At 38.3% G+C, this 10734-nt stretch overlaps 1 protein-coding gene across 1 annotated transcript in view; it reads left to right on the top strand.

The window, feature by feature from the left end:
• The window catches only part of PDE11A (phosphodiesterase 11A), a 592677-nt gene that overhangs the window by 200735 nt on the left and 381208 nt on the right, over window positions 1-10734 (top strand). The window contains exon 4 of the mRNA XM_007937915.2: window positions 5612-5752. Within this exon, the coding sequence (XP_007936106.1) occupies window positions 5612-5752 (141 nt within the window). The remainder of the gene's footprint in view (window positions 1-5611; window positions 5753-10734) is intronic.

The raw sequence follows: 10734 nt of genomic DNA on the forward strand, positions 1-10734 counted from the left end.
CATGTCCTCAATGTCTCGGTTGAAAAAGATAATGTACTTTTGAAATCCCACTTCTGACACCAGAAATGTCAACAAAGAAAATCTTGGAGTCAGGAGTGAAATGAAAGGAATTTTATTGAGGAATAGAATAGCTATAGCTGGGAAGCATTAGGTGAAAACACAAAGCCCTCCACCATTCAAGCAGAGAGAAGGGTCTTTATACATAGAACACAAGAGTGATTGTAGATAAGATCACTTTCAGCTTGAGATTTTTTGAAATATAAAGGCTGACCACTTGGTTAGGAAAGAGTAAGTTACCTCTTCAGTGTGAGATGTCAGCCAGTTCGATTATACTTGATTGTAGAATTGTAGTCAGCTTTTCATGATTATAATTAGTGCCAGGGACACATTTACACGTTCTTCCCAAGAGGTTTACATTCTGATTGATTTGGTTAGGTATGAATACATTCTTCCTGAGAACAATCATTTACATCTTGACACACATTCTGGCTTTTTGTTTCCTGAGAGTGAATGTTGACTCCATCATTCTTAGTCTGACACACATGCCTACATTTTGAAACTTTTCCATATACAAGTATGCTACAAACATTACTTCACCACCCCTTGAAGGTTTTGTGTTCAAATTAAATGCTTTTCTGGAACAGGATAGCAGGATACATGGCAATAAAACAAACACTATTTTATAGAATTATAAAGGAACATATTCAGAGGAATGATCTTCTATCTCTTCGTCATTATAGAACTAATCAGTTAAAAAAAAAAAAAAGAAAAAGAAAAAGACCAGTTCTCAAAATAAAAAGAAAAATGATCAAGAGATTACATTTTCTTAGGCTTACTCTACCTTTAAATATAGGGAGATTACGTGCACAATTTAGAAATATATTTAATAAGATGTTTAAAAAGGTTTGAAACTCTTAGTTAATCTGGTATCCAAATTGTTGAAAACTTTCATTTGCTAAGCATTTAAATTCATGAATATTCCACAGGAAACAGATGAACACAACTGCCTATTATAGCTATCTTCTTTAGCAGGGGACATCCCCTTTTCTCTCATCTGGATTCTGTTTCATCTCCAGCCCCATGTCTTTCCATTCTCCTCCTTTAATTTGGCCCAACAATAATATAACCCCCAATTATTAGAAAACACTCTGTCTTACTTTCTCATACTTTTAACCATATTTCTTTTTCTGTCTTTAACGTCCTCATGTCTCCCTTTACCCTCCTACTGTCATATGCCTTGCATATCCTTCAAGATGCCGCTCAGCCTTTCAGCTGATCTTCCTTTTTCTCTTATTTTTTTCCCTCTTGTATTTACTACCTGTTCTATGGTGCATATTTATCACATTGTATTATAATATTTATTTATGACCCTCCTCTTCAACTGTATTTTGAACTTCTTAAAGGAAACCTCATGTAACACACTTTGTATCCTCAGTGCATAGAACTATTCATTTATTTATTCCACAAATATTTATTGGGTGCTATTATTTCAACAGGAGCTCTGGTAGCATAGTGGCTAAAGCACTTGACTGCTAACCAGAAGGCTGGCGGTTCAAACCCACCAGCCACTCGTCGGAAGGAAGGTTGGGCAATCCTACTTCCATAGTGATACTGACTCGGAAACCCAAGGAGGGGTTGCTATGAGTCGGGGCTGACTCGACGGCACATAACAACAACAACAACAATTATTTCAACACTGTCCATCCAAAGTCCCTGTCAGTGTGGAGTTTATTTTTGTAATGGGGATATAGATAAAATACATGTATACAAATAAAAAATAATGTATTATCAGGTAGTGATAAGTACTATAAAAAAGTAAAGTGAGATAAGGGGTTGGAGACTGGTTGCTGAAGAGTAGATTGGGAGAATGCTTATTTTAGAGGGTGATCAAAAGGCCTTTATAAGGAGATAGGATTTGAGCAGAGGTATGAATAAAATGGAGCAGAGCCATATGAAGACCTGGGGAAAGCATTCTAGGTAGTGGAAATATCAAGTTCAAAGGACCTGGGGCAGGAGAATGCTTGATTAGTGTTTCTAGAAAACAGAGAGAGAGGGCAAGAGTGAAAGGAAATGAGGTAGGGAGGTGAGCCATGGGTCAGATGATGAAATGGCCTATGAACATTGCCTAGACTTCAGCTTTTATTTTGAGTATGATGGAAAGTGTCAAAGAGCAAACTGAAACTTCTGTAAACCTAAAGCAAAATATTTATTGAAGGAACAAAGTAATTTGGAATTGGGCGGCACTTTGTAATTATTCAAGGAGCACTAGTGGTGCAGTGGATAAGTCATTTGTCCACCAACCAAAAGGCCAGTGGTTTGAATCCACTGGTTGCTCCCTGGGAGAAAGATGAAGCAATCTGCTTCCATAAAGATTTACAGCCTTGGAAATCTATGGTGGTCACTGTGAGTTGGAATCAACTTGATGACTGTGGGTTTGGTTTGGCTTGGATTGTGAGGATTCACCAAAATATTCCAGTAAAAGGAATTTTTCACAGAGTTTAAATACAGAAAATCCAGGAATTTACAAAGAAAAAATACTGATTGGTTGACTTTTACAAAGTCATGCTTTAATGAACACAAGACAATGGCAAGATCTCTTACACATTATTTTGCTAATTGTAAAGTTTGAGTTATTTCACAGCTTAATCTGTAGGTATTTCTAGGGCCAGCCTGAGTGAATATTCTTCCTGGGAGTATGCAATGAGAGGAAGCAGGAGGGGAGACTACAGGCTTCTGAGATTTGCTGGCTAGCTGAATTTTGAAAGCTCAGAATAAGGAGTAAACAGCAAACAATGGAGTCTAGCCTATATCTTTGGTAGAAGCTTCACCTTCTGCCAAGTATCTAGTTGTTTTGAGCTCCTTCACAAAAGCCATTAGAAGATTTTAAGCAGGAAGTCTGGTTTACTTTAAAAGAGATTACTCCGGCTTCTCTGGGGACAATAATCTGGCTGGAGGGGGAAGAGAAGACTGAAAGGACAGAGAAGAATTAGGAGAGTACTTTAATGGAGGCAAGAAATCATGTGACTGGAACTAGGGTAGTGTTATGGATTGAATTGTGTCCTCTCAAAATATGTATTGTGAATCCTAACCTGTGGATATAATCTCCATTGGAAATAAGTTTTCATTCAGGGTTAGTGTAGGATGTGTCTTGAGTCAATCTCTTACAAGATATAAATGGAGCAGATTAGATACACAGAGATAGAGAAAAAGAGATACCAAGCCACATTAAGACTGTCCAGGAGCAGAAGCTCAAAGAGACAAAGATCTTCTTCTAGAGATAATAGATAGGGAAAGCCTTTCACTAAAGCCAGCGCCCTTGATTTGGACTTCTAGTCTCCTCACATGTGAGAAAATAAATTTTTGTTTGTAAAAAGCACCCTTTCGTAGAATTTTTGTTATAGCAGCACTGGATAACTAAGACAAGCAGTGAGAAGTGACAAATTCAAAAATAATGGTAAGTAGTGAAATCTATGAGTCTTACTGATGTTGGAAATGAATTAAATTTATTTTTGACCCCTGCAGCTGGCAGGTTAATAGTTATATCAAAAAGTAAAATAAAATAAAACCCAAACCACTCGCCATGGAGTCACTTCCCACTCATGGTGACCCCATGTGTTGCAGACAAGCTTTCAGTTAGCAGCCAAAAGCATTAAAAATGTGCACCATCCAGGAACTCCTATTAGCAGATAGGTAGCCCAGATAGGTTAACCTTAGGGAGGATGTATAGATAAAGGAAGAGGTCAAAGATGAACTCAGGATCAAAAGAAGGGCAATAGAGGAAGGAGGGAAAAATGGAGATGTTTGTGTTCTGAAAGGCAAAGAATCTTCTCAAGAAGCAGACTGTTCAGTTGTGCAGAGTGCTCCCAATGTCTACTGAATTGAATATAACCCCAGATTTTCTGAACTTTTTCTCCTATTCTGAATTATTTGTAAACTATTGTCACTTGTTAGTAAAGCAGCAATTTTTAATTAGAAGCAATAAAATTACTATAATGTGATTTGTCAGTGCAAGATGCAAGACACAATTAGTTTTTCCTCTGAGATAAATGTTCTCATATATAGGTCCCAGAGGCTCTATTCACAGAGTGACAACAAACTGAAAAGTTAAATAATTGTTCAGCTAATATGATCAATCTAAAGAAAAAGTCTGGATAATTAAAGGAATTATGTTTATAATTATTCAGACAATTGCCTCATTTTTATATTTGAACATGGTATTAGTGAGCATTGCCCTTTTACAGTGATCTGTCCAAATGCCAGTCATGATACACTCAAAATTTTCTTATGCCATTGGTATTTGTTTCTGCTTTTGGGATCATGGAGCCGTCCATGGCCTTTAGTCCACTCTCAGAACTTTTTTAGAGATTAGCACTACCTAGGACATCTGGTCTTTTTAAAATTGCTCAGTGAGGTTGGCTTATTTTATGGATCCCTTAACTCTTTCAAAGGCTTTTCTACCCAAATAGACTTACAGAAGAAATTTCACATTTTTCAAATGGTTCCAGGAGAAATCAAATTCATTACGAAAGTTGAAAATTAGTCATATCCCTGGGGTAATGATGAACAACATCTACCTGAATAGATGTGAGTTTGAAAACTCATGAAATCCTCTTGTGAGAGGTAATTGAGCTTGGACATCTTAATAAATTCTATTGAATCAAGCATCCTGTGCCAGCTCACTAGCTGTGTAATTTTCTGATTGCACTCTGATGGAAGCATAATAACTAGCACCTCTACATAGCCCAGTCATCTCAAATCTCTGGAAAATATGCATGTTGTTAAAAATTCCAAACAAATATTATTTTAATGCAAAAATTACAAGTTGACTTAGTTGAATAAAGTGACAGGCTATTACAATTAAAGTTTTAAATGAGAACACAAGTTTCAAGTTAGAATTTAAGTTTTTTTTTTTTTTTTTAGCTATTAAATTCCTGTGCTTTTCATTTTGTTCTTTTAACAGAAATTTTAATGCTGTTTTCCTTCCTAAGATATACAATGGTATCTAAATCTTCTCCTAGACTGATTGGAATGAAGCAATACTTCTTCTTCCTGTGCAGAGGGATTTATGAAGGTTCTATATATGTGTTTTGAAGGCTCTAAACCTTAATTAGCATTCACCTCTATAATTCTTTCAGAGTTCTGTGAGAGATGTATCTTAGTGAAAAATAAGTCTTAAATGTGAACAAGAAGCTATTTCTTCCTGATGGTGAGGAAGAACTTCTTTGTAATTTTCTGAAATAAATAGTCTTTGGAGGGAAATCAGACATTTATTTATAAAATGTTGGGTTTTACTTAGTCACATTGCAGAAAAACTAATGTAGGAAGAGGAACAAGCTTATAGCTAATGAATTTATGGTTCCTGCTATATGGACTTATCAGTTGTTTTTGTAGTTCAAAGATGTGTTATAAAATGAAGTAATGGAAATATGTAAAAAAAATCATAAATGCTTTGAAAAGCTAGCCACACAAAAATACTTATTTTCATATTTTATTACAGCAAAGGCTAAATGGAATTTTTAGCAAAGAAAGAAAACAAAGGCAAAAAAAAAAATCAAAACCATTTTTTTTCAGTCCTATATCCACATAAATAGGTCCATTTTATCTTTTCTAGGCTTTACTAGAGGTGGTTAATGATCTCTTTGAAGAACAGACTGACCTGGAGAAAATTGTCAAGAAAATCATGCATCGGGCCCAGACGCTGTTGAAATGTGAACGCTGTTCTGTTTTACTCCTGGAGGACATTGAATCACCAGTAAGCGATCTTCTTTTATTTTTCCTATAGATGACTATGAAAAGGAATAGAGTTTACGGTATTTGTAGTTCACTGTCATAGTTTGGGCTCTCTAGAGAAGCAAAACCAATGAGACTTATATATATATACACACACACACACACACACACACACACACACACACACACATATATATATATATATGTATAAATTTATCTCAAGGAAATGGCTCATGCAGTTACAGAGGCTTGCAAGTCCCAAGTCCTTGGGTTAAATATCAAGCTGGAGGCTTCTCCTGACACACATAGCTACAGGGACTGATGAACCCAAAATCAGCAGGCAGTGTAGCAGGCTGCTAACTTCAGAGGTTGATGAATCCAAGATCAGCAGGTAAAATGGCAGACTGTTGGCTCAACAGGCTGTGAAGGCAAAAGTCCCATGACTGGCAAGGAATACAGCAGGACACTGGTTCAAGTCAAGTAACCAGAGATGATGATGAGCTAGATGCAGAATCAAGATCCAGCAGAACACCAGAGAATTTTCTCAGGATATCCACATATACGTTGGAAGCAGGTCATACCTCTGAGGAAACTCCCTTTCAACTGATTGACTGCTCATAGCACATCTCATCATGGAGGTGATTACATTATATCACATTTCATCATGGGGGATGACTACATCATGGCTGCTAAACTACTGAGAATCATGGCCCAGCCTAGTTGACACACAACCTTAACTATCACATTCAGCTTGTGAATTGTGACTTGGATTACTCTCTTTATGACTCTGTTAATGTTACCCATTGCCATCAGGTCTATTCCAACTCACAGCAACCCTATAGGACAGAGTAGAAAAGCCCCATAGGATTTCCAAGGCTGTAAATCTTTATGGAAGCAGACTGCCTCATCTTCCTCCCATGGAGCAGCTAGTGGGTTTGAATTGTTGACCTTTTGGTTAGCAGCCTAATGCTTTTACCACCACACCACTAGAACTCCTTCTGTTGTTAGGTGCCATGATTAACTTGAGATTCACAAACAAATCCCACAGGAGAGAAAAGAAAGGTTATGATCATTGTTTTTCTTTTATAGGATAAATACTGCTTATCATTCTAATTGGGAGCCAAGGATCAGACTGCTACAGTTAAGGACTGAAGATAGCAATAGTGATTCTATCTTCTTCCTGTGGTTAGGTGCCATCAACTTGATTTTGAACTGATAGCAACCCCATATGACAGAGCAGAACTGCCCCATAGGGTTTTCTAGGCTGTAATCTTTATGGGGGCAGATTGCCAGGTCTTTCTCCTGTGAAGCCTCTGGGTGAGTTTGAACGGCCAACTTCTCAGATAGCAGCTGAGTGCTTAACCATTGCATCACCAGAGCCCCTTTGATTCTAGTAACTGTATATTTGAAAGCTAATCTGAAAGGCAAGTATTAGGGAGATGACTTTTTATAAAATTTTTAATAAAATTTTAATTTTCTTTGCATGTTTTGTTTACACCTTGCTGTCACCTTAGTCACATAGACTCATTAGCTGAAGGGAACCTCAGATATCTAGTCTAATCTAGTCTCGTCTAGTCCTGTGTATTTACTGATGATGAAACTACGGGGTTAAATGGTTTGTCCATTCTCACACAGCTATCCCACAGCAAAATCAGAAGAATTTGTATCTCCTGACTCTCTGTAATCTACCACTTTATTTACCCGTCAAGGGGAAGGCCCTTAGCATTTAGAGTGGATTTCAATCCAGACAACACTCTACTGAACTCTTATGGGGACTATGCCCTAGAGAAGCAGCACCCTTAGCTCTTGGAGCCCAGTCAAAATCTACTTGCGCTATGTGGACTGACCGGCCTCAGATGGATTGTTCTTTGCAGCAGGGGTTTGTCTTACTGCTTCTGAAAGTGCAGCTTCTAGGTTCTTTTACTCCTGTTTGGGTACTTGCACAAACCAAACTGATCTTGGTGAAGTCCTTTGGACTTCAGCTTAAAGGTTTGTCTTTCTCCAAAGGGAAGAATGAAGCTAGTTCAGGGCCTCAGACCTACCTCACCTTGATGCTTTGGATTTTAGGTTCTGTTAAGCACCTTTGGCTCTTTGGGGTAAATTTGCTGGATAAATACACAATAATATTGAAAATAATAATCATCGTCAATCTAACTTCTTGAAAGTTAAATATCTAACCCTTGTTGGTAATTTAATATCTTTGCTGTGAACTCTCTCAAAGATCAAGAATTGTCTGGCAATTAAGAACTATTTTACTGCTACAAAAAGAATGTTTTTCTGTACTTAGAAAGAATTATTGCCTTTGCCTTTAAGTTTGTTTTCCATCTAAGAATAAGAACCTAAATTAAATTTAAGTGAATTTTGGAGATTGCGTAATAAATATACAATTTGTAACACTGAGTTTAAAAGAAATTATATATGTTCCAAATGTTTAGGAATTCTCCCCAGGTTTTTGCAGAGCTGGGAGTTATTTCTATTTCCTAGAGTTTCAGCTCCAAGCTCCAAACTCACTGCCATCGAGTTGGATCTGACTCATAGCTACTCCTCCTTGGGTTCCCGAGGCAGTATCTCTATGGAAGTAGATTGTCCAAACTCCCCTTCAAAAAGTGGCTGGTGGGTTTGAACCACCAGCCTTCTGGTTAGCAGTCAAATGCCTTAGAGTTTCAGCAGGTGTGGTTAATCAAACAATAGACTTACAAGTCTGTGATCTTGTAAAACTCTGCTGAACTTTGGAAGAACACACATATCAATTGCCTATATTTATGGAGTGCTTCCAGATGCTGTGTGAGTTACCTGAGCTTATTTAATCTTCACCACATCCTTATGAAGTAGTTATTTTTATTATCATAATTTCATAGGTGGGGAAATAAGACTCAAACTGAGTGACTTATCAGAGGCCACTCCACAGCCTGGCCCTAAAGCCCTGAAAGAAATGGGTAGGGGTGGAGAGAGTGAGTGCTCATTGATGCCTGCAAGGTGTATGGCTGCAGAGAAACCCTCACTGAGCAAGGGCAGAAGGGGGCAGCTGCTGGGGCTTTGGCTCATAAGAGTCCCTGAGCCACTCTCAGGGGAAAAGTGGCTGCGGGGGGGGGGGGCAGGCTGGAATCTGGATAGGGCAAAATTTTTTTTTTTGGCTAGTTCATTGCATACGGAAGAGAATATAGTTTAACTCAGCCATGGTTGGCCATCCTTGGTAATTCTCCGTTCAAAACTAGCTTATATGTGGTCTAGTTCTTTTGCAAATCAGATATAATAGAGGATGGAAGTTGAGATATAAAGGTGGAGGAGAGCTGGAGGGAATAGTAGGCACACTAATAACTTCATGGCATAAAGAAAGGATGGTGTCAATAAAACACCATCTAGAGTAGACAGTGTATTAAAATAGTGGCTGTGACAGTGGGCTGGAGCATACCTGTTATTGTGAGGATTGTGCAGGACTGGGCATCCTGTATACATAGGGTTGCTATGAGTTAGAGACAACTTGATGGCTGAAAGTACCACGGACTGCTAAAAGAACTAACAGATTTGTCCTGGAGGAAGTGCAGCCAGAATGCTCCCTGGAGAAGGATGTCATGCTTGGTAGGGTGGAGGGTCGACGAAAGAGGGGGAGGCTTTCAACGAGATGGATTGACACGGTGGCTGCGATGATGGGCTCAAGTATAGCAGGGATTGTGGGGCTGGCGTGGGATTGGGCAGTGTTCCGTTTCTGCTGTGCATGGGGTCGCTATGAGTTGGAAACGACTCGACGGCACTTAACAACAACAACAAACAACATCAGCAGAGTAGTTATTATAAGCAATAAAGGTGTTGATCTATTACTGAACATTCTTAACTGTAACGGTGGGGTTTATTATCTCAAGTGAACATTCTTAACTGTAATGGTGGGGTTGAACCATTCGTCATCATTCCTCTGTTTTTCCTCACCATCATCCCAAGTAAGGATAAATTCATGGAATCCAGAAAGGCAAGTTTTGGATATAAAAGTGAACCGGGTAAAAAAAGAGGGAACGAATCTGCCTGGTGCTGAGCTAGAAGCTATGAAGACTGAGGAGGTGGTAAGAGGAGTTGAGGGTGTGGAGGGTATATATGTTGACATCACCATGTAGACAACCCCCCAGTGCTGTGCTTTCCTCTAACATACTTCTCACCAAAGTTTTCTCCAAACTCCAGTTTTGGAGGGGCTGCTGTTCCACATACCACCCCAGCTATCAGGTGGAAATTGTAAGAAGGATACCAGACATCATCACACCAGGTACAGGAGAAGAAGCCAGGCCTAGCAGGAAACTAGACACTGAAACCTGGTGTTGGCACAGTGGTTTCAACAAACAGAACATGGTGGAGAGACAAATTTCTCTGGCTGGGACTTTCTCCTTTTCTGCCTCTGAATAGATGGGCAATTATTAAGGACCTTCCTCATATAGATTTAATGAAAGATGTAAATTATTCTCAGAGAGAGGACCCAGGAGCAACCATGAGTGCTATTTAATTTTACTGATGCAGAGCAGGCCCAGATAGATTTCCATCCATTCGAAATTAGAATACATAAGTGGAACTAGACAGCATCGCTTTTCTTTTAATTTCTAAAAGTATATATGGAAAAATAACATGTAGGGATAGCCAAAAAAAAAAAATTTAAAAGGCAACCAAGGTGAAGAATGGATGGGGTTTTGCTCGTGAAGCTGGTAAAATGTATTTTTAAACTAGAAGGTGTGTTAAAGGAATAGCCAAGCAGAATAGAGTCCAAAGACCCCAATTTATGCGACAGTCTAGTAAAGACTCTTCTATTATTTGTAAAATTAGAAAGTTGTCTGTAAACAAAATTTTCTAACAGAAATGTATTAGAGGACTGGAGAATTTTAGATTTGAAATGACAGTTTTTTTTTTTTTTTAATTTTATTTTATTTAGATTTGGGTGAAGATTTACAGAGCAAAATCACTCTCGATACAGCAGTTCACATATACTTTGTCTCATGTCATTGACCACAATTTACCACAATGCAACAG

Source organism: Orycteropus afer, unplaced genomic scaffold, assembly GCF_000298275.1.
Source record: "Orycteropus afer afer isolate SDZICR_OR568_19922 unplaced genomic scaffold, OryAfe1.0 scaffold00001, whole genome shotgun sequence".
Lineage (NCBI taxonomy): Eukaryota > Metazoa > Chordata > Mammalia > Tubulidentata > Orycteropodidae > Orycteropus > Orycteropus afer.